Source organism: Sus scrofa, chromosome 2 (genome assembly GCF_000003025.6).
Source record: "Sus scrofa isolate TJ Tabasco breed Duroc chromosome 2, Sscrofa11.1, whole genome shotgun sequence".
Taxonomy (NCBI): Eukaryota; Metazoa; Chordata; class Mammalia; order Artiodactyla; family Suidae; genus Sus; species Sus scrofa.
Window position 1 is genome coordinate 144,819,168 of NC_010444.4, and position 23,626 is coordinate 144,842,793.

The following is a 23,626-nucleotide window of genomic DNA, read 5'->3' on the forward strand; positions in this document are numbered from 1 at the left end:
CATTTGCATATTAAATAGAATTTACATGGCGTGAAATCTTCTCACTTTAAATATACATGTTAATGATTTTTATTAAATTTACTGAGTTTTGCAGCCATCATATATATATAGTCAAGTTTTGGAACACGTCCATCTCCCCGTCAGGTTCCCTCATGCATACTTTCACTTGAGCCCTGATGCCATCGCCAGCCATGAGCAACCACTGATCTGCTCTCTGACTCCATAGATTTGCATCATCAAGTGAAATCGAGTAATATGTGGCGTCTTTTTTTTTTTTTTTTTTCAGTTTTTTTTTTTTTTTTCTTTTTTTCCACACAGGCAGTATGTGAGAATTCCTGGGCCAGGAATTGAACCTATGCTGCACAGCAGCAACCAGAGCCACAGAGGTGAGAACGCAGGAGCCTCAACCCACTAGGCCGTCAGAGAACTCCCATGTGGGGTCTTTTTTGTATGACTTCTTTGACCTAACAAAAATTGTTTTTTTTTGGTCCTTTTTATAGCCACACCTGTGGCATATGGAAGTTCCCAGGCCAAGGGTCAAATTGGAGCTGCAGCTGCAGCCTATGCCACAGCCATGGCAACACCAGATGCCATGGCAATGCCAGATCCCAAGCAACATCTGCAACCTACGAGCACTACAGCCTGTGGCAATGCCATATCTGTAACCCACTGACCTAGGTCAGGGATGGAACTTGCATCATCGCAGAGACAATGTCAGGTCCTTAACCTGCTGAGCCACAATGGGAACTCCAGCAAAATGTTTTTTTGAGGTTCATTCATATTGTGGCATGCACTGTTATTTTTAATATTTTGTCTTTTTTTGGGGCTACACCTGCAGCATATGGAGGTTCCCAGGCTAGGGGTCCAACCGGAGCTGCAGCTGCTGGCCTATGCCACATCCACAGCAACATGGGATCTGAGCCATGTCTGCAACCTACACCACAGCTCACAGCTATGCCGGATCCTTAACCTACTGAGCCAGGCCAGGGATCGAACCCGCAACCTCATGGTTCTGGTCGGATTTGTTTCTGCTGCGCCACGACGGGAACTCCCACTGTTATATTTTATTATGTGGTATAGTATGTTATGGGTATACCACATTTTTTGTGTGTTCACTCGTTAATGTTACATATTTATGGTGAAGGACATTAGAATTGTCTCCCATTCTTGGCTGTTAGGAAAAATGGTGCTGTGAACATTTGCATGCGAGTCCCTGTGCATCCTTGTTTTTATTCCTCTTGAATAGGTACATAGCAGTGGAATTGATGAGCCATTTGTCTCAGCTTTGATTCCTTGAGGCATGAACATCACCTTGAAGCTTTAGTAATGCCTCAGTGGTCTTTGAATTGGCTCCTCTAGCATGCCTGCCACACAGCGGGTAGCAGTACTGATCAGGAGGTATTGATGATGTAGTTCCATGTTCTGTGAACCTTGGTTGTTTTCTATGCACACTATCCCCTGTCATCCCCACTTGGAAACAAGTTCATTTTTATTCCATTCTTTGTAATGCTAGCAAACAACCCTAGTTGTTTTGGATGACCTAAATTGTTACTTCCAGCACAATACCATGTGTATTCAAAGACAGTACTTGGTAAGACAATGCCACATTAATAATAATAGAAAAGCTTTGGCTTATTTACATTCTGTACATATATCATCCTATTGGATATTTATGGTGAGGGTACAGAAGAATAGTATAAATTGTCTCTTATTCAAGCTGTCTGGATAGAGTGAGGCAAGGTTTTGAGTGTTTGATGCTGTTTACATGAACTCTTTTGTTCTGAGATTAGCGTGTCTGTAACCAAATAAAGTAAAAATTGTTTCCCTACAAAGTATTCATTTTAACTGGGAAACAGAAGCCTGATATAAGAAGAGGAGGTTGGATTCTTTAACCAAAGAAAATGGTATAGAGTTACCAATGTTGTTAACAGCCACTCAATGCCAATTAATAGAGATTAGCTGAAGGTCTGAAAAAACAGTCAGCTGGTATAAGTACCTCTGTGTCTTCAATACTCAAAATCAGGCTCTTACTTTACTTACCAAACTAAATATAAATTTTGACTTGCATCAGTTTTCATTATAAGCAGCTCCCTTCCTCAGTTTCAATGTAGCCTCTATGTCGAAGAAATACATTTGTTGATTTCCTTATGGGCATCAGTGAGACAGGTTCCTTGTATAGCTGACAAACCAAAGGGTAATGTCATCTCCGGGCAGCTGCTTTTCACCATCAACATCCCCAGGGGACAGGACACATGTTTTTAAGAGAAGGGATTATCATTGTTAAATGTCTAAGTCAAAACTGATATGGTAGCAAAAATGATGAGATTAAATGAGACTACCTTAAAAGGCCTGACACATAATGCTCAATATGGGTTCATATAATCCAGTTAGGAGCTTCATATTAACAATTTCTCAGTAGTGCTTAAGAGCATGGACTCTAGAGCCAGATGCCCGTGTTTTCTGTTTTTTTTTTAAATCCTACTTAACCACTTCCAAGCTTTGGTGAAGCAAGTTAGTCAGTTGTTTAAGCAGTCTCTTTGTATAAATACAATGAAGTTAATAGTAGCACTTCATAGGGCTGCTAAATTTAAATGAGATAATATATTGAAACACGATGCTTGGCTCAGTAAATTAAAACAATAGTTTAATTTAAAAGCAGGAAAGCAATACCACTTCCCTAGGAGTTTGTAGACAAGTGACATTCTCTGACATGTGATAAATGGCCTAATTACAAAGATTTTTCATTGAAACGTCAATAAAATGGCAGCCAGCAGCTATGAATCAGTTACTTTAACTCTGAGCTTGTTCCTTTTTTATAAAATGGAGTTATTATCTTCAACATTTGTTTTTATTTCATTCATCTATTGGGTGAGGAATATAACTGGTATAATGCATGTGAAAGTGTTCTACAAATATAAGATTAATACTTGAAGTATAAAACAATAATGTTCATACATACTGGTGCCGTATCTGGTATTTCTGCATTGTACCTTGAAACACTGGAAAAGGAGGTTTCTTTTATACACTTTTGCAAGGGACTGAGGGTAGCAATAGTATTTTTCTTATTCTGTCTTCATTATTTATCATATGGTATGTACACAGCAAATGCTTGGTGCACATGATGGGTAGGGCAAACGTGGTTTTAAAATCATAATATGCCTTTTTCCTAGTGATGGAGGCCACTCATGGAGAAAAGAGTATTTATAGGAAGGTTTGTTAGATTATCCAGTGCATGGATATAACCTGAACACAATATGCTTTTGGAACTACTATACTCTAGTTTGTATAGAATAGCTGGTTTCCTTTTTTCCTCCCTTCTGCCTTTATTGCCTGTAGTTTGCAACACTGTTTTACTTACTACATATTTATGCCCTTTTTTTGGGACAGTTGATTTTTTAAGGAAGATAAGAATTTTGCCTAGATAACATTTTATTTACATAAATGTCATTTTTCATGATAAAGACTGATATCTGGAGAAGGCTTGGAAACGAGTTCTTCCTTCCCCTGTAAAGCTTTGCAGTAATTGGCACATGACCATTTGAGGCATGGAAGGGATATTTCTGGGGCCTCTGACACTGGGGTTAAGGTCATTCTGAATTTATGCCATACTGGCATGCAAACGTTGCCACGCTGACATTTACTGTCCATGCTAGCTAGCATCTTATGCTTCCTAAAGTGATAACTCCAGGGCTTCAGTAGAAGAAGGGGGAAAAGAACCAGGAAAACCGGAATTGCATGAGTTCTACACAAGCATTTTGGAGTCATACAATGAAAAAGCAGATTTTTTATTATGATGTTTCTCCATATTTGGCATTGCTGTAAATGGCTAACTAACATTTACTGCCAACTCAGTACAAATGTGTGGTTTGGTAATACCAGAACAGCAAATTTAAATGAAAAATAAAAGTTAAACATTTCCACACAAGATTTTACAATCTGACATTTCACTGTGTAGGTAAAAAGACATTGTTTTTCTTTTTTTTTTCTTTTTCCTTTTTTTTTTTTTACTACAGATTATTATTCAGCATGAATAAAAAACTACAACTTTTATTTTTAAACAGGAGTCACTGGTTTTAATTTTTACACATTTTAAAATTACTGTGATAAAAAATAATGAAAAAGCTTCTTAATAATGCCATACACAGTATAATATAGATTTGTCCCCATTATATAGCATTTGTTTAATATACAAAATAGAATATTGACACACTTGAATCTATATGTAGTTAAGCAAGTTATTTGAGGAGGGTATTTTCATACGGCCTTTCATCAGAAAATAAAATCCTTCTTTCAGGCATCTTCTAGAGAGAAGCTAACTAATCCTTTGCCCAACACCTGATCCAGGCTGGGAAATCTTGAAACTTCCATTACCAAGTGGTTAAAGTGTCCTCCTTACACTCTTATTTTCTCTTCCACCTCTCAAACCAGGCACAGAAAAACACATTCGTCTATAGCTACAGTCTTTTGGGTGACCCACCGAGATCAAAATCTCACTAGGGGCTGCCACAGTTCTTGAATTTCGACAGATCAAAGTATAATAATAATGTTCATTCCATGGTGATGTAATTTTAGGATATTTAACAAAGAACTAAAATGATAAGACTTATGGTAATAGGATGTATAGATAGATAAGTAAAATTGGAATTGCCCATTCTTCCATCCCCCAGTTCTGAAGTGAGGCTGGCTTTCCTTTATGTGTATGTCCAGAGCTCATCCTACACAAAATATTAAGCTCTTTATGGACACTAATCATGATGGTTTTTCTTCTGGGGTACCATTTTTGTTTGTTTTTCCAGGAGAAAGCAGGTGCTCTTTTGAAGTTCCCCTCCATAGTTTTAGACAGTTGGGTATGTCCCATAGTAAGGCCTAGGAACACCAAGAGAGTCACTTTTTTCCGCCACTAGTTATAAATACTTTTTGGGATTTGTTGTGAGTATCTAGGCATGTTACCTCTCACTGAAATTACAACAGACTTCAATAGTTTGGGATGGCAAGATACCGCATACATAGAAAATGAAGCTGCTTTCAAATAGCACCATAGCTTTATCACTTAAGTCCATGATTATATTCAAACATAACTAAGATAACCTCTTTCCCACATATTCCAAAAGGTCACAGCTTTTTTTCCCCATTTTTTTTTCATTTAATGTGCAGCCTCTGCTAGTTTTATGAATGTCAGTTCATTTCCTTTTAACAACAAAGTGCACATACCTTTTATTCACTAAGCTCTATTTTTTGGGGAGCCAAGGTTGTTGGGACTAAAATTAATGTGTGATGTGCTTTCAGGTTTTAACCATATAACATTCTATAAATGAATAGTAATTTATCTTTTCAGAAGCTTTTTTTTGAAACTTAACACTGTCATTGAAAATAATATTCAAGCAGTATTTCTTAGGCACCAAAAATTTCACATCCAACTGGGTAACAAACTATCTTAAAATACTTTGAGATCAATTTAAACCCTTACAAAAGGAACAGTCCCTTTTAGAGAGCATTCAAAAAGCAAATGATTACATTTTTTTATTAAATAATTTCCTCAAAATACTGAAAAATAACAACATTCAAAAAGCATTCAAAGAAAACAAAAACATGTTCTTGTTTTAATTGGAAATGGACTCTTGGAGGAAAGAGAGGAATTAGTGTATTATTGGCAACCTATGAGATTCTGCACTATTTACATATTGCTGGTACCTCTATGCATATTATTGCCCAACTTCTAAAGCCTCTATTTTTATTAAACTGTGGAGAGGCTGTATGTGGTGATGCCTGTTAGTGTGCAAGCACCACCTTTCTGTCCCTTGTTCACAGACTTGAGCGTGAGGGGAGGTTTAGGAAACTAAACCCACGTGGACAGACTCACTGTTGGAATGAGGAGGGTGGTCATTCTGGGAGGCAGAGGATTAATTCCTCTGCGATCGATCGGAATGGGATGGAGCCTCAGCAGCCTTCACTGCACACGGGGCCAGTCTCCATCTCCCTCTTCCTCTAGAGCAAACCCATTGGGTTTCTGAGACCACTGCTGCCTGTATGAATGCTCGCACACACTATAAATCATATAGGATATCCATCAACGTCTCTTTGACCCCTACAAAAAATATATAACATGTCATGATAAAACAATCTCATCTAAAAATCATTCTTATTTTACACTATACAAGCTATTTTACAGTCATTTTAATAAATTGCATGTAAAGCTGCAGTAGCCCTTCCCTTCCCAGATTAGTGAATACCAATATGATATATATCTGAAACTAGAACTAAATATAAAAATATATTAGAAGTTTCATATTTTTAATATTAGATTTTCAGTTTTCTATAACACAAATAATTTGGCCACCTTGAATAGAAATCAGATTTCTTGTGGCTTAGTACTTAAGAGTTTTCAGTTTACAGAAAGTTGGCAGAGGTGCACACAGAAAGGGCTACCACAGCTTCTATCTTGTTTAAAATGATAATTCTCAACAGTGAGGAGGAGAAATTCACATGACTTTTGTTAAACGCTATGGCACACGCAGGGACGCGAGGGATGTATGTTCTATGCACGTGGGGTCTGGCACACAGTTCTAAATCAGAGGAATCAGCAGCTGAGCTTTCCTGTGCCCCCAGGAAAGAGAGACCAATTGTGACAAATGGGAATGTGAAAATGGGTGTCTAGCCACTTTTGCCATATGAGAGATTTTTGGGGGTGGGTGGGTAAAATTTAGTGGGAGGAATTACTTGGACTGATTAAAATCTCGCAGCTGTGTTTTAGCTGGTTACCTGGAATCCTAACTTTTAAGAAGTGATAACAAACTACAACAAAAGGTCCTGAAAGACAGTTGACCAACATTCTTGCCATCTAACCACTGCAGAAATAGGGCATTAGGTACAAACAGGGCCTCTTGGTAGTTTTTTTTTTTTTTAATAAGTCTTTTGTAATCATCATCCACGGTTTACCCAGCAGGTCACTGGACTAGGTGCTCTACACCAGTTAGGACGGTTTATTTGCACAATCTATATAATTCTCCACTGAAGCAGATATATACAAAATATGAGCTTTTTTGACAAGAAAACTGGAGATTTGAGTCAATTTTTGTGGTCTTCTGACAGCTAAGTGCCATCAGGTTAGAAGCACCAACCCATTTTCACACAGAAGATTAATGTTTAGAGTTTATTTAGGAAAGCTATGAACTAGCTGCCCATCTTAAACAGCTGTACAATAACTTGGATACAAAAATTATGTAAGAAAAAATGAGCAAGCGTAGTTCACTAAATATAAAGGAAACTGTTAAAACCAGACAGTAATAGCTATAAAAGGCACAACTTCCCTTTTCTGATATACACTTGTAAACGTTTTTCAGGTATCCATGCATAAATCAAAAAATGCTGTCCTAACTATATGGGGGAAAATACACCAACGAAAGTCTAGAAAATTTTGTCCAACCGTGAAAAGTATGAGCAGAAAGTCTGTCACACAAACTTCGGGCACTGGTGGTTTAGGTGCCATCCTTCTCTGACAGTGGAGCTTGCCCCCAAGTTATTATTTCTCATTTTTGGGATTCACCACCTATCACTTTCTCCTTTTCCCATCACTGGAAAGTGATGGCTCAACTGTTCTGTTGCCAAGTCTTGGCCCTCTATAAACCACATGTAGTGCGTATTCAAAACAAAAAACCAGACAAAAACAAAAAGGAAAAAAAATAAGAAAACCGCTACAGGACAGATTGATAGCTTGTACAATAAAAGCTATAAATTCAACTTTCTTTAAGGCAAACTTTCTTATTAAGGCAGTCACTTTTGATGAAACAGAAGTTTTTTGATATTTCCACTTGAGTATTTTGGTAACTGATTAGTGATGATTTCAGCTAACATCTCTGGGAATTCAATACTCATGTTCTTATCCAAAAATGTCTGGAAGCAATAGTTAAGGAGATTTTCAACCACCTGTAAGAGAAGATACAGTAAGGATTAATCTTAAAAACTTAGCAGTAGGGACATCTCACACTTGGCATCTACTTTTTTTTTTTTTTAATTTCTAACAGAATATACCAATCTCTGCTGGAATTCCCTGGGTAAAAAAAGTTTACTTAAATAAAATAAAGCACTCAGGTATCAAAGACATTTTGAATTTCTTATATGTAGAATTATATGGAATTAAGTATTTCGTGCTGAATTGCAGTTTATAGCATATAAAGGACATACTCAAATTTACTGGATTAATCATACAAAACCAGGGAATCTGAACTTTTAAAAAACAGTGCTGATTAATTCTGTGCTAGGCATCATGATATTAGATGCACATGACTAGATGAAATAATATTTCATAATTGGCCTTAGAAATGTGTGCCAAGTCAACTTCACAGCCTGAACTCAAACCATCACCAAAATCCATAAATGGGGGAAACAAACCCCCAACTATTGGTGTATAATTACATGATACCAATCAGGACACACTTTATGTCTCAGAAAATTCTTCTGACATTCAGGTTTTTGTTTGACACTTACATCATGCATGGAGTCCAAGAGTTTTGTCAGTTGATAAAAGCGTTGCCAGTTCTGACTGGAGTTTCCTTCCCTCTTGACAATGGCTTTTCCTAGCTCTTTGATGTAGGTCATTCTAATTTCATCAAATAGCTCTTGACTCTTCAAACCGTCCTTGGGAACTAAAAGATTAAGATGCAGTCAATTAAAGAATTTTCTTGTGATAATTTCTCATGTAAGCAAGTAGGGCACTTGTTAGTAAAAGCACATTTCATGACTGACATTGTCTATGCTCCTAATGCATTCTTTTAAAATAAAAGCAAAGAATGATGAAACGACAGCCAAGACAGAATATGGGATAATAGAAAACTGGAGAGTGTAACTTATTTCACTTTGTTTCTCATTTTTGAAATGGGGCTGGTAAAAAACCTTCCTCCCTAGCTCAAAAAGGTAGTTTGAAGACCAAAATAATTATCATTCTGCCTTTCAGTTTAATTCTAGTACAGACACAGAAGGCTTCAACAGTATATCCATCCCGCCAATTACTCTTGGGATATCATGAGATCACTAATTAGGACCTTCACATCAGCATGCAGTACATTAATCAATGTGTTAGCATACTAAAGTGATACAATTCCAATCTAAAAAGAAACGATTTTTTTAATGTGGCTTATACATATGCCTTACTGGGGAGCAAATACCTGCCTTTCTCAATGTATAGAAATAGAGCAAATGCCGGAGAGTTCCCGTCGTGGCTCGGTGATTAACGAATCTGGCTAGGGACCATGACGGCTAGGGACCATGACGTTGCAGGTTCGATCCCTGGCCTTACTCAGTGGGTTAAGGATCTGGCGTTGCTGTGAGCTGTGGTATAGGTTGCAGACGAGTCTTGGATCCTGCGATCCTGCGTTGCTGTGGCTCTGGCATAGGCCAGCGACTACAGCTCCAATTAGACCCCAACCTGGGAACCTCCATATGCCATGGGAGCAGACCTGGAAAAGACAAAAAAAAAAAAAAAAAAAAAAAGAGCAAATGCCTCATGAATCATAAAATCGATATAAAATCAATTTTTTTTTTTTTGCAGTACTCTTCAAAGACTGAAGGTTTTCATCATGATTTTACTTAGTCTTGCAGAGACTGACTTTTATAGATGCTACACTTACTAGTATGCTCCTAGGAACCCTGGTTCTTTGTTAATAATTAAGGAAAAAAGGATATGATGGTCAGAAATTAGCAAAACTAAATGTTTATTTAATACAAAGGCAGATTTCTAGATTCCAGGACCTCTCAAAGCTATAATTATGCACTCTTCAGGGAGGGAAACACATGGGTTTCCCAAACTTAAACTTCACTGTTGCTGACATCTTAGAAAATGCTGGACTAGAAGAAAAGCAGTGGGTTTAGGAATTCATTCTTAAGTTGTCCTGTGGACTTGAGTATAACCTCTGTGAACCTGTTTCCTACTCTTTCTCAGTGGATTTTTAACATTTCTTTTTAAAAATTTAGATATAATTAGCATACTATATTCAAGTGCGTAACACAATGATTCAGTATTTGTATATATTGGAAAATGATCACCACAGTAAGTCTAACTACTAACATCCCTTACCACAAATTGTGAAAAATATTTTCTTCTTGTGATGAAACCTTTTTAAGACATACGCTCAGCAACCTTCAGACATACAATAGTACTGTTAACCACAGACGCCATGCTGCACATTACATCCCAGAACTTCCTTTACACTTTCCAACCCTCTTCACCTATGCCTCCCCTCCACCAAACACACCCCACCAGCACACACACCTCTGGCATCCACCAATACATAGCAAGGAGCTTTTGTTTTTAGATTACACATAAGTAGGATTGTATGGTATCTGTCTTTCTCTGTCTTATTTTACCCAGCATAATGCCCACCCATGTTGTTCTAAGTGGTGAGATTTTATTCTTTCTTTGGGGCAGGGTCCTTTCTATTCACATTTTCTTCATCCAGTCCTCCTTTGATGGATACCTAGGTTGTTTCTGTATCTTGGCTATTATAAATAATTCTACAGTGAACATGGTGCATGTATCTGTCTGACTTAATGCTTTTATTTTTTTTGGCTAAATATCCCAAAGTGGAATTGCTGGCTCATACAGTAGTTCTATTTTAAATTTGCTGGAAAACCCTCATACTGTTTTCTCTAGTGGCTACACCAATTTAAATTCCCCGAGGAGTGCACAGAGGTTCCTTTTTCTCCACACCTTCACCAACACTTTTTTGTGTGTGGCCACACCTGTGGCATGTGGATGTTCCTTGCCTCAGGATTGAACTCTCATCACAGCAGTGACCCAGGCTGCTACAGTGACCACACAAGATACTTAACCCACTGCGCCACAAGGGAATTCTACTGCTTGTTATCTTTGGACATTGTGATAGTAGCCATTCTAATAGATGTAAGGTGATAGCTCAGCATGGTTTTGATTTACATGCATTTCCCTGATGAATAAAGATAGACATACTTGTTGACTAACTGTACGTCTTTGTGAAATACCTATTCAGGTCCTTCCCCATTTTAAAAATCAGGGTATTCGTTTTTTTTTTTTTTTTTTTTTTTTTTTTTGCTATTGAGTTGTATGAGTTCTTTATAGTTTAGGATATTAACTGCTTATCAGAGACATGATTTACAAATATTTCCTCCCATTTCTTGGGATGACTCATCATTTTGCTGATAAGCTTCCTTTGCTGTGCAGAAACTCTTTAGAATGCTATAGTCTCATTTGTTTATTTTGCTTTTGTTGCTTTTGGTGTCCGATCCACAAAAACTTCAAGCCGACATCAAGGAGCTTACCGCCTATGTCTTCTGCCTATGTTTTCTTCCAGGACTTTTACGATTTCAGGTCTTAGATACTAGTCCAGTTTCATTCTTTAGCAAGATGTCCAGTTATCCCAACATCTTTATTGACAAGACTGTCCATTCCCCATTACATATTGTTGGCTCCTTTGTCATTAATTCATTGACTCTATATGAATGGCTTTATTTCTGGGCTCTCATTTATTTTCCATTGCTCTATGTGAATGCTTTTATGCCAGTCCCATACTGTTTTGATAACTAAAGCTTTGTAATATAGTTTGAAAGAAATCAGGAAGTGTGTTCAGCTTTGTTCTTCTTTCTCAAGATTGCTTTAACTTTTTGGGTCTCTTATGCTTCCATACAAATTTGAGATTGTTCTATTTCTGTGACAAATGCCATAAGGTATTTTGATAGGGATTATAATGACCATCTATAGACTACTGTGGATATTATGGACAATATTTTTCCAATCCATAAGCATGGAATGTTCATTTATTTTTTGCATTCTTCAGTTTCTTTCATCCATGTCTTATAGTTTTCAGTGTACAAGTCTTACCTCCTTGGTTAAATTTATTCCTAGGTTTTTTACTCTTTTTGATGCAAATGTAAATGGAATTATCTTCTTATCCTGACTTTCTGCTAGTTTATTCTTGTTGAATAGAAACACAATAGATTTTTGTAAACTAAATTTGTATCCTGCAATTTGGCTGAATTTATTGTAATAAATTGGTAAATAAGTACGGTTTTTATGGCATCTTTAGGGTTTTCTATGTGTAAAATCATGTCATTGGCAAATAGTGAGTTTCTTCTTCCCTTTTGATTTAGGTGCCTTTTACTTCTTTTTCTTGCCTAATAGCTCTGGCTAGGACTTCAACACTAGGTTGACTAGAAGTGGCTAGAGTGGGCATCCTTGTCTTGTTCCTGATTTTAGAGGAAAAGCTTTCAGCTTTGCATTGAGTATAACATTAGCTGTGAGCTTGTCCTATGTGGCCTTTATTTTTTTCATGCACATCATTACCTCTACTTGCAGTTGGGTGAGAGTTTTTCTCCTAAAAATGGATGTTGGAGTTCCTGTTGTGGCCCAGTGGTTTGTGAATCCACCTAGGAACCATGAGGTTGCTGGTTCGATCCCTGGCCTCGCTCGGTGGGTTAAGGATCTGGCGTTGCAGTGAGCTGTGGTGTAGGTTGCAGATGCGGCTCGGATCCCATGTTGCTGTGGCTCTGGTGTAGACTGGCAGTTACAGCTCCGTTCGACCCCTAGCCTGGGAACCTCCATATGCCACAGGAAGCGGCCGTAGAAAAGGCAAAAAGACAAAAAAAAAAAAAAGGATGTTGAATTTTGTCAAGTGCTTTTTCTGCATCGATTGCAATGATCATGAATTTTTATGCCTTCATTTTGTTAATATCCTTTATCACTCTCCAAATCATTACATTTTCGTTAGGATTAGACCAAAAAATACACATGGAAATGTTTTGATTTCATAAAGCAAACTTGACGTTTTTTAAAATGAGTCAATTTTTGCACATTGTATTATAATCTAATTATTACTGATTTTAAAAATGATTGCTCATTTATATATATATTCCTACTGGTTATCTCCATTCTAAAACTAATTAGAGGAGAAACCCTAGTCATTATTTATATTTAAAAGAATTCCATCCATCCCAAATTATCCTTAATAATCTTTGTAGTTCTATGAATTTTTGCTTTATATAGTTTGGGCTATATATTCAGAATTCTTTTCCTGGTGTGTAGACATGCTTTATATAATGAGTACCTTTAAATAGAGAACTTGGGTGGGGGAGGGGTGCTTAGGGTGCTTAAAGTCTATCTTGATAATAATGAGGCTGCTTCAGCTTTCTTTTGATTAAAGCACTGGTCAGCAGTGGCCCAGGCTTACTCCTATCTGTAGCCTGTTTTTGTAAAAATAACGTTGTATTGGAACACAGCCATGCCTGTTCTCTTTAAGTATTGTTGATGACTGTGTGCCCTTTACAGGAGCAGAGTTGAGTGCTTAAAACATAGAGTGTATGCACAGCAGAAAACATTTACCATCTGGTCCTTTACAGAGGGTTTGCCACCACTGGTTTACAGTACACATAGTATATATATCCTTTTACTTCAGCCGTTCAACATCTTTATTTAGATATATTTCTTAAAAACAGCATAAAGCTGGACTGTTATCCTAATCCAGTCTTGCACTTTTTATATCTTTTTATCTCAGATGCTTAGAACATTTAGCTCATGTATATTTAATGAAATCAGCCATATATTTGAATTTACTTGAATTATCATATAAATTACTGGGCCTGAGATGAAAACAAAGCTGAAACTGCAGCCTATGCCATAGCTGCAGCAACTACAGATCCTTAGTCCACTGCACCTGGCTTCCTCTTATCATGCCTTTGTTGATGCTCCTTGCCCCTCATTTCTTTTGTTCTTTTGAATTATTTTTTCTTAGAGTGTTTTTCCCACCTCTTAGGTTTGGTCTGTACTTTGTATACTCTATTTCTTATCATCATCCTTGAAATTTAAACACTCATTTTTAACTTATCAAACTCTCCTTATTGTATATATACACAATTATTGTTCTTTTATACGATAAGCATTCATTTAAATGTATCTAAATATTTACCAATTTCTTTGCTTTTTTTCCATTTTTTTGGGATTACTCAGGTTTATCTAATTTAATTAGTTTTAAAGACAAATGTTAATTTCTCAAATGAGTAATAAATTCGTAATGAAGAATACCTATGACTAAAAAAGCTGAGATTCCTTCAGCCTAAGTACATACATCCTTTAACATTATGTTTCTGAGGATCTACGCTGGCAAATCTTCCATATTCAAATTCCACTCAAATTTAAAGTGATTATGTGAGATAGCTGGGTTAATACCTACTATGTTTGTGACTTGTTTTCTACTCATTGTCCTTTGTTTTCTACTTAGTCTTCCCCTCTTTCTACCTTTTCTAGTTTTATTGAGCATTTCTCATGATTATTTTCTCTCCTCCCAGTATTATCAGTTACTACTTTTTTTAAGATTGTTTTTAGTGGCTATCCTAGAGTTGGCAATACACATCTACAGCTAATCTGTATCTCCTTTCAAACAACACTGTACAATTTTATAGGTAGTGCACGGTACCTCAAAACAGAGTATTCCCAGTTCCTCACTCCCATCCTCTTCATTTTCATCTACTGTTTCTCTAAAGCTCTTCCTTTCAGCAGGATAATGTGAGAAAAAAGAATGTACACATGTATGTGTGACTGGGTCACCTTGCTGTGCAGTGTAAAATTGACAGAACACTGTAAATCAGATATAATGGAAAAAATCAAAATCATTATATATATATATATATAAAAGCTCTCCCTTTATGTAGAGCCATGTTTCTGAACTATGTGATTTTTCCTTTCCTCTGAAGAGTTTATCTTTTAACTTATTTTATGCAAGGCAGGTCTTCCGGTGATGAATTCTCCCATATTTTTTTTGCCTGAAAAAGCCTTTGTCTTCACTTTTGAAAGTTCATTTCTTTGGACACTGACTCTTACATGGGTGATCTTTTTCTTTCAATGCTAAATATTTCACTCCAGTGGCTTCTTGCTTGCATGGTTTCTGATTAAGAACTGTAATTTTTATCCCTGTTCCTTGCTGGATAAGCTGCTTTTTCCTCTGACTTCTTTTAAGCCTTCTTTACTGTCTTTGGTTTTCTGCAGTTTTGAGTGAAACATGCCTAGTGTAGATTTTTTTCGTATTTATCTTTCTCGGTATTTCTGAGCTTCTGGGTCTGTTTATGATGTCTGTCATTAATTTTGGAAACTTGTCAACCAATATTACTTTAAATATCTCCTCTGTTCCTTTCTTTTATTGTTGATATTCCCAATACTTGTTAAACCTTTTGTAATTGTTCTTGAATGTTCTGTTGCTTTTTTTCATTCCTTTTTCTCTTTGCATTTGTGTTTGGGAAGTTTCTATTGACTTACCTTCAAGCTCAATTATTCTTTCCTTGGCTGTGTCTAGTCTACTCATGAGCCCAGTATGCTTTGTTTCTTTTACAATATTTTTAATTTCTATAGCATTTCCTTTTGATTCTTAGAGTTTTTAACTCTGCTTACTATATCCATGTATTCTTATCTGTTGTTTGCCTTTTCCATTTGCACCCTTAACACAATATAGTTATTTTAAATTCCCTATTTGATGATGACAACATCTGAGCCTGTTTTTGATGCCTGTTTCTCTCTCAAGACTGCAGTTTTTAATTTTTAGTTAAAAGCTGGATATGACATCAGGAGCTGTGCTGTGTTTAATGTTTGCCAAAGTTGTAGGTGTTATGAGGCTTCAGTTTCTTCTAGTTTGCTTGCTTCCCCCCGCCCCCCCCCCGGTTGGTTTTGGGTTTCCCTAAGAATTCCTTAAGTAGCTGTGTTCTATTGGTCTCTCAGTTGTAATCCTGGATTATACTGGAGCTCTGTTAATATGGTGTTAAGGTGCTGTGGATGTGGAGCATTTTGGTTAAATCGCTCCCTTTTTTTTTTTTAGTAGCCTAGGTCCCTGGGCTGTCACCTTCTGAACCTTTTTCCCCCTCCTCCTTCCACTCCCTTACATGAGATGGGACGTTAAAGGGGCTGTAATTATCTCTTTGCCCTTCCCCCAGGTCAGATAACACTCTGTAACAGCAGTTTCCTTTATAAGGCAGAAACATGAGGGGATCTTCCTCTGGTGTTCACCATGAGAACTTGGTGGGGCTTCCGGAGGTAAACCCCAGAAAAGTGTGGGGGACGACCCAATAAGACGGTGTTTTAACACTCCAGCTATTTCTTATTGCTCTCCCGAAATTCATCAAAATTACTGTTAAGTGTTCCTCTGTTATTGGCTCCAGTAGCTTCTTTTTGCAGAAAGCTGATCTTGGCCATGTGTCTCTGTATTTACCTGTTTCTCTAGATTTTGAGGTGATGGTTTGCCCTGTGACCTCACTTCGTTCATGGATCTAAAAAGAGTCACTGATTGTCAGTTTGCTTAAAGTCTTATTGTGAGGATGGGAGCTTCCAAGCTCTTTCCTTATGAGAGCTGAAACTAGAAATCCACTCTCATTTTTAAATTTGTTTTCCTTCACTTTTTGAAAGACAGCAATCCACATTCTTAAATTGCCACTGTTCTGGAAGGTTTTCAGCCATTATCTCTGTATAGTGTTTTTCCACCTTTCACTTTGGATCTCTGATGCTTATATTAGACCAAAGCTTTTTGTAACTAGTGTACTAGGAATAAGTTACCAATGTCTTTAAGATAATGATCTGCTGTGCTGGTCACCACTGGCTGCAAGTAGCCTCATTCATTTACCTCACTGTGTTGTGTATGCTGTTTTTTTTTGTTTGTTGTGAAACAGAGAGAGTGGTGAAGCACTGTTTTAGACCTTCCCCAGTCATGCCTCTTATGCCTTGTTCATTTGCACACATGCATGCGACACACACATATATATACATCTTTAAAACTATTCCAGATAATTTCTGCGGGTATATATATTTCAGTTTGTTTATTTATTTTTAGGGCCACACCTGTAGCATATGGAAGTTCCCGGGCTAGGGAGTGAATCGGAGCTATAGCTGCCTGTCTATGCCACAGACATAGCAACTCAGGATCCAAGCCGCATCTGTGACCTACACCACATTTCACGGCAATGCTGGATCCTTAACCCACTGAGCAAGGCCAGGGATCGAACCTGAGTCCTCATGGATGCTAGTCAGGTTTGTTAACCACTGAGCTACAATGGGAGCTCCCTATCATTTCAGTTTAAATCTTTGTTCAAATGTGTTTAATCTGCCTTTTAGATTTGTAATTTTTTTCCCAATTTCACCTGTTAACTTATTAAATATGCTAATTTACTAGGCTTTGCAAATAGCCTCTAAGACACTCTGAGTAAAGCTGCAGGTAGTTTTAAATTTTTTTAGTGTAGCATTTTTTTTTTTCCCCCTTTTAAGGCTGCATCTACAGCATGTGGGAGTTGCCAAGCTAAGGGCTGAACTGGAGGTGCAGCTGCTGCCCTACCCCACAGCCAAGGTCTGCGATCTACGCTGCAGTTTGGGGCAACACCGGATCCTTAACCTACCAGGTGAGGGTGGGGAGCAAACCCGCACCCTCATGGATTCTAGTCAGATTCTTAACCTGCTGAGCCGCAACGGGAACTCCTAGTATTTTTTCAGTGGAGGTTAGGATATTTATTCCAGTGTTCTATCAGAGTAGAAATCTATACCTAAGGTATTTTCATCCTTGTGATTCTATTTTTTTTTTTTTTTTTTAAGGAACCAGTGATATATATTGGTTCAGTTTACCTCTTCTTATAGTCCACAGTGAAGAAAACATATAGCTCAATGAGTGTAGAATGTACAAAACTTAAACCAATAAGATATCCTGACACTGACCGGTACCTAGATATTACCAATCAAAATGACTCATGGTGAGAACTTTAACTGTTTACCAAACAACATCAGGCTCATGTCTTTAATAATAGTACTGCTGGAGGTCCTTAAGAAATTAGGTTTTTTTAAATGGGTTGTGGAAAATTTTCTTACCGATTGCTGTGTGCTTTGGAAAAGCTTAAATAGATTTAGTCATTTGCAACATCCATAGCTTAAAGTTATTTAGCAACTTTGAAACCACAGTTACTAATGGAATGCATTTTTTTTAAAAAATGCAAAACTACTTAATTTATATATCAAAGAGATATTCAGCTATCAACTCAGTATTTTATAAACACGTATCTGATCATTTTTACTGGTGTGACCTTAAAGTTTATAATACCAACTGGTTCACAGACTTTAATGGGTTGCTGAAAACACCACATTTTCTCTAATATAGACAAGATACTTGGTATTTTTCCAAAGTTTTCTAGTATGCCTTTGCTAGCTGAAAGTAGTCTCACTGAAGTCCATATACCAATAACTGCATCTAAACTTTTCGAAGTTGTTGGATAAACTCTTTTTGCTCTTTTCTAGATAGAATACCTCTGGCCCAACAACCCACAGCTCCAGTGCTGCATTAACCACTCCTTTAATAGTTGTCATCCCGCACACCGCACACCGTTTGCAGGTTATAATCTTTTCCCTCCATAATTTCTTTTGGATCTGGGTAGCACTCCCATAACGAAAATGTCTGACCAAGTTAACAGTGTGTTAGAGAAACAGATCATTTTAGTTAGCTTTCTCTTTCTGTGTTTTCTATAGGCGTGGGGCCAAAGGTCACGGGAAGGAAGGAGGAAGCGTGTAGACCCTCCACATCAGCAGAGTTCACCTCCCCGTCCAGTGGTTCGTAAACCTCTCTACTTTATCGCATCAATCTTGTTATCACCGGCTGTACCTTTCTAAACTTTTGCATTTATGAAAATCTAAATTACCTGATAGTGGGTAATAGCAGACTTGGTTTAATTATTAGTGTTTCCTATACAAGTAAATCTTGGTTCTAGACCTCTATATTTCATGCTTTTAACATATTTTAGAGTGAATTTTAGATGTGAATAGGTTTTTCTACCAACCTGAAGAGAGAAGCAGTAAGGTTTTCATACAGAGATACTCTTCGTAAGACACCTGAAGCCTCTGTAACTCAGAGGAAACATACAGCATATGTCTACATTGGTCATACATGCAGGGTAAAGCCATTCTCTGCCTGTGGAAGACAAATATTAGTGTTTGAGTCAGAAAGAAATCGTTGTTGTTCCCCTAAAAAGGTAATATTTTTGTTTTATTTTGCAAAGCTATGAACTCATCTAACAATTGCTATTAATGCTAATTCCCTGTGGACCAGAATTTTGGAAAACTTTCCTTAATATTGTGGAGACATTATTTTACTGTATTTAAGTATTTAGAATTTATTCCTACACAATTTATTACCTGGTTTTCATTTAAATCAAAGTTTTATGGTAGTTATTTGAATATGTCCACTTAGCAAACAGTTGTAAAGCCTACCCATTTGAAAATCAAAAGGTTTTTTCCCACATCATTCCAGTCTAAAGACAACTATATTTGATACTGTTTTTAGTTATGTAGCGAGTTAGATTTCGAATTTAACTTTAGGCTTTCTGATATCCCAAACCTGCCTCTGACTGACTCTATGTGACTACAGGTACCACATGAATTCTCAATTAGGATTCTCAGCAGTTATTACCACACCTCTGATTTTCAAATAGACCTAAATAAGAGCCTCCACCTTTTCAAACGACACTGGGAGTCTGAAACTGTGCTTTTTGTTAATACTTTTTAAAATACTGCAAGATCTGTTTTGTTTTGCAAATTTTCTGACAGAAAATGATCTTAGACTTAACAGAAAATAAAGGTTATTTTTACAGCAGCATAAAGACATAAGAATGGGAAATAAGAATGCCCACTGGCACAAAGTTTCTCTAATTCCTCCTTGATTGCTATAACTGTTAAATTTGAGTGCCCTTAAAATAAAAATTAGATGAATTTTATAAAAGATATGTTGGTGTTTCATATAAATCTCTTGTTCAGTTTTCGTCCTAATTTAATGACTTCATGTTGCTTTTTACAGAGTGTAAGGAGTAGGTATTGTTAATGTTTCTAATTTTTAAGAAAGCATGAGCAGAAAGTACTTAGAGATTTCAAATGTCTTTGAGTTTACACATAAACTGCGTATTTTTATGAGTGAAATGTGACCAACGAAGAGTAAGTCTATGTGGCAGTGATGTGGTCTGGCCAACCACACAGCAGTGCCTACTACCTGAGGGCACAGATACAGCCCCTTCTTGGAATACAGTCTGATTACAGTGTATACTGTATTTCACATGCCTTTTGTCATGTGCTCACTTAGAAGCCTTGTCTTCTCCTTCAGGTCTTACTCAAACGACACCTCCTCCTAGAAGCCATTATCCACCTTATCTTGAAAAGGCCTCTCTCTAGTAAAAGCCCTGTCACAGTCTGAAATTATTCTACTTATTTGGTGGTTAACTGTATGCAGTAAATAAAGCGTGAACAGCACCAGTCAGGGGGCCCTGTCTGTCTCGTTCTCTGCTACAGTTCTCGTCTAGTAGGTACCAGGCACATATGAGGGTATGAAAGTACTGTTCTCCTGCAATCCACCTTCCCTCATGATTTTCCTCTATCTGAACCCCCACCCCAGCACTGACTTCCTCATGCTCCTACAATAAATCTAGATTCTATTTCATGGCCTTCAAGATTCAGCTTGACTTGGCCCCTGTCCACGCCTCTGAACTCACAGCACATCCTCAGTGGCTTTTTCTCAATGTCTCCTCCATGCCAAGGTTGTTGCTAGCCTTTGTACTCATCTCTGCAGTGCCCTTGCATACAGCACCGTACTCTTTAGGGAGGTCTTCTGTGGTCCCCCAATCTAAGGAGCTCATATCCCTCTCCCCCCACCTCCCTATTATACCCTGCCTCTCTGAAACGATTTTGGCCATTTATTTATTTAATTTTCCACAGCAGTGTGTTAGCAAAAGGCCTCATCTATTATAGCTCAAGCTCTTAATATGTCTGGCACTTGGTAATTACTCAAATATCACTGAATGAATACTGTGCTGGAAAATGAGTATCTCCAATAGAGAAATAATACCAAGTTTAACTCAATAGTTAAGTGTCTGGAACTAGTATCAGCCAGTCTCTACTTAAACAATAATTTGAGCTTACTACATCCTAAGGCAAGCTAAGCCCTCTCACTTCTCACTCAAGCTCAAATAGATGTTTTCTATAACTTCTACCCATTATTTTTGTGCCTGGCATCCTCAACAGATGAAACAATATGCCTGCTTTATCTTCAGAGGACATCTTTTTAGACTGTCCTCAGAGCCCGCAGCGCCCCTTTATCTTTCCTCCATGTAGCCCCTGGTCATCAGGTGACGTTAATTTCCAAACGCCTTGCCACTCTGGCCATAATTAAATCGTCACTGTTGCTTTTAATATGGCATCTAGTTCTAAACCCCAACTCGTAATGATAGATTAACTCACATAGACTACAGTGAGACGAATTAACATTTCCTTAATTATTTTAGAACCTGTAGTCAACAGCACCCGGCACTCACAGTTTAAAAATCTCCATCTTTTCCCACACAAACAGAAATCTGCTTCATTTATCACTCTGCCCAGACCATAGGTATATGTGTGTATGAATTCCCTCTTTGCATGTTATACATAAAGGAGATAAGCTATGAGCACAAACAAGTGGCAAAAGAAGGTAGAAAGTGATACCAGGGAGGGACAGTTCAGAGAGCTTTTACGTAGCGTATGACCAGCAAGAGCTGGGGTGTGTTTGAAGAACAGATGATCTGAGCGTGAACCCAGAGTTTGTGAAGGAACAGTGAAGAGAGGAAGCGAGGCCAGACTATACAAAGCCAGAGAGCACTCCAGGTGTGCCCTGGTGTTCACTGAAGACAGGCTGGGGAGATACATGTGCATTAGGAAGAAAAAGACTAGTCAGCATGCTGGAGGATACACCAGAAGCAGAAAACCAGTTAGGAAACAACTGCCATGAGCTAAGTGGGAAAGACGCCTAAAATATTTCACACGTAGAAGCATAGGCCTAGAGGATGAGAGAATAGCTGATTTATCAAATCTTAAAGCACGGCTGGTTCTTTCCCAAATTAAAAAACAAAAAACAAAACTTGTTCCTGTGTTCTTTCCAAGTCGTAAACATTGAAAGAGCCTTGCCACGGAAAGAGATACCTCCTGTCTCTGGGTCCATACCTGCCATCCCATCAGTCTAGCTTCATTTGTAGTTACCCTTATTAAAAGCAAGATCCACATGGATTTTATCATGCTGTTTCCTTTCTGGAATAGGGTTGTAAGATTCCTTTCTACTCACTAAAGAGTGCACTGGCCCCAGGAAATGCTCACCGTTAAAAAAACGTCCTTAAATAGGTCCTGGGACAGTGCGAATGGCGCATGCGATTATGCAATTTGTCCTGCACTTTACACGGTCTGCCTTAAGCACTGACCACCAACAACTTTACTGCAAGGCTGCCCACTTCCAAGATACCTGGTAGGACTGATTCATTCCTGAATGAATATGAATACGGGGAAAATGACTCATAAATGACTTACTCATTAATAACCAGATCAGGAGCAAAACACAGCAAGCTGGCACTTGATTGTCTGTATGATCTCCACCCCAGGGCGAACGCCATGAGAAACATCCATGAATACTGCAGGAGGGTCATTTGGTCATCCAGGTGTAAGTTCCTGAATCCTGAATTCAGAGAAGTACAGGTAGGAGGGAGGAAACACTCAAGCTGCCCAGGAGAGAATCATCTCCCCGGGAAGTGCCGCAGACAGTGGGGGAGGACCGGTGACAGACGGGAAGCGAGGCACAAAAGGGGCACCCTTTTCCTCTGTCAGCTGATACAAGAAGACCAGAGCCCTCGGTGCTTTTCAGTAGCATTCTATGCGAGAAAACTTACAAGAATAGCCAGTTTTTGTCACTTTTTGCCTATTTAAAAAGTAAAACACTATTTACTAAGCAATAAAATAGAAAGCCATTAGTCCTGGCCTATAACATTACTCATTCAGTGAATTTAAGTTAAAAAATTTCCTCTGCTATCGATACCTCTTTCCCCCTTGATGGAGTAGGGAGGACAGGAGGTCAGGCTACTTCATTCTTATTTTCTATTTGTGTCAACTTAAGATTGTCAGTCGTCCTCTGTGATGGCAGAGTTGCCATTAATCCTGATCGCTGTTGTTCTACATCCGGTTCCAATATGGGAACTTCTCTATTACGTGAAAATTTTTTTTGACTTTTTGGGGCCACACCTGCGGAAGTTCCCAGGCTAGGTACACCACAGCCATAGCAAAGCCAGATCCAAGCCACATCTGGGACCTACACCACAGCTCGAGGAAACGCTGTATCCTTAATCCATTGAGCAAGGCCAGGGATCAAACTTGTGTCCACATGGATATTAGTCAGATTTGATTCTGCTGAGCCACAGAGGAACTCCATAGATTAAATAAAATTTATTTAGTTATTTTGCTTTTTAAAAGGGCCTTGCCTATGGCACACGAAAAGACCCAGGCTAGAGGTCAAATTGGAATTGCAGCTCCTGGCCTGCACCAGAGCCATGCAACGCAGGATCTGAGCCGCGTCTGTGACCTACACTACAGCTCACGGCAACGACAGATCCTTAACCCACAAGCAAGACCAGGGATTGAACCTGCATCCTCATGGAATACTAGCTGGGTTCATAACACAAACTCAAATTTATATTCAACATGTATCATTTTAGTGAAGAATTAAAATCATTCTACTTTGGTACATTTTGACAGTGTCACTATGCTTTTTTTTTTTTTTTTTTAATTTTACTAATTTTACAAACACCCTAATTTTTAAAA

At 38.0% G+C, this 23,626-nt stretch overlaps 1 protein-coding gene across 13 annotated transcripts in view; it reads right to left on the reverse strand.

The window, feature by feature from the left end:
• Positions 3,770-23,626, reverse strand: part of NR3C1 (nuclear receptor subfamily 3 group C member 1) — a 133,515-nt gene continuing 113,658 nt past the window's right edge. For 12 of the 13 annotated variants that reach the window (XM_005652957.3, XM_005652955.3, XM_021080408.1 and 9 more), the window contains exons 6-9: positions 22,346-22,490; positions 18,811-18,941; positions 8,485-8,642; positions 3,770-7,923 (exon numbers count right to left, since the gene is read on the reverse strand). In XM_005652957.3, coding sequence (XP_005653014.2) covers positions 7,771-7,923; positions 8,485-8,642; positions 18,811-18,941; positions 22,346-22,490 — 587 coding nt within the window. In that variant the 3' untranslated portion in view covers positions 3,770-7,770. 13 annotated transcript variants of the gene reach the window in all.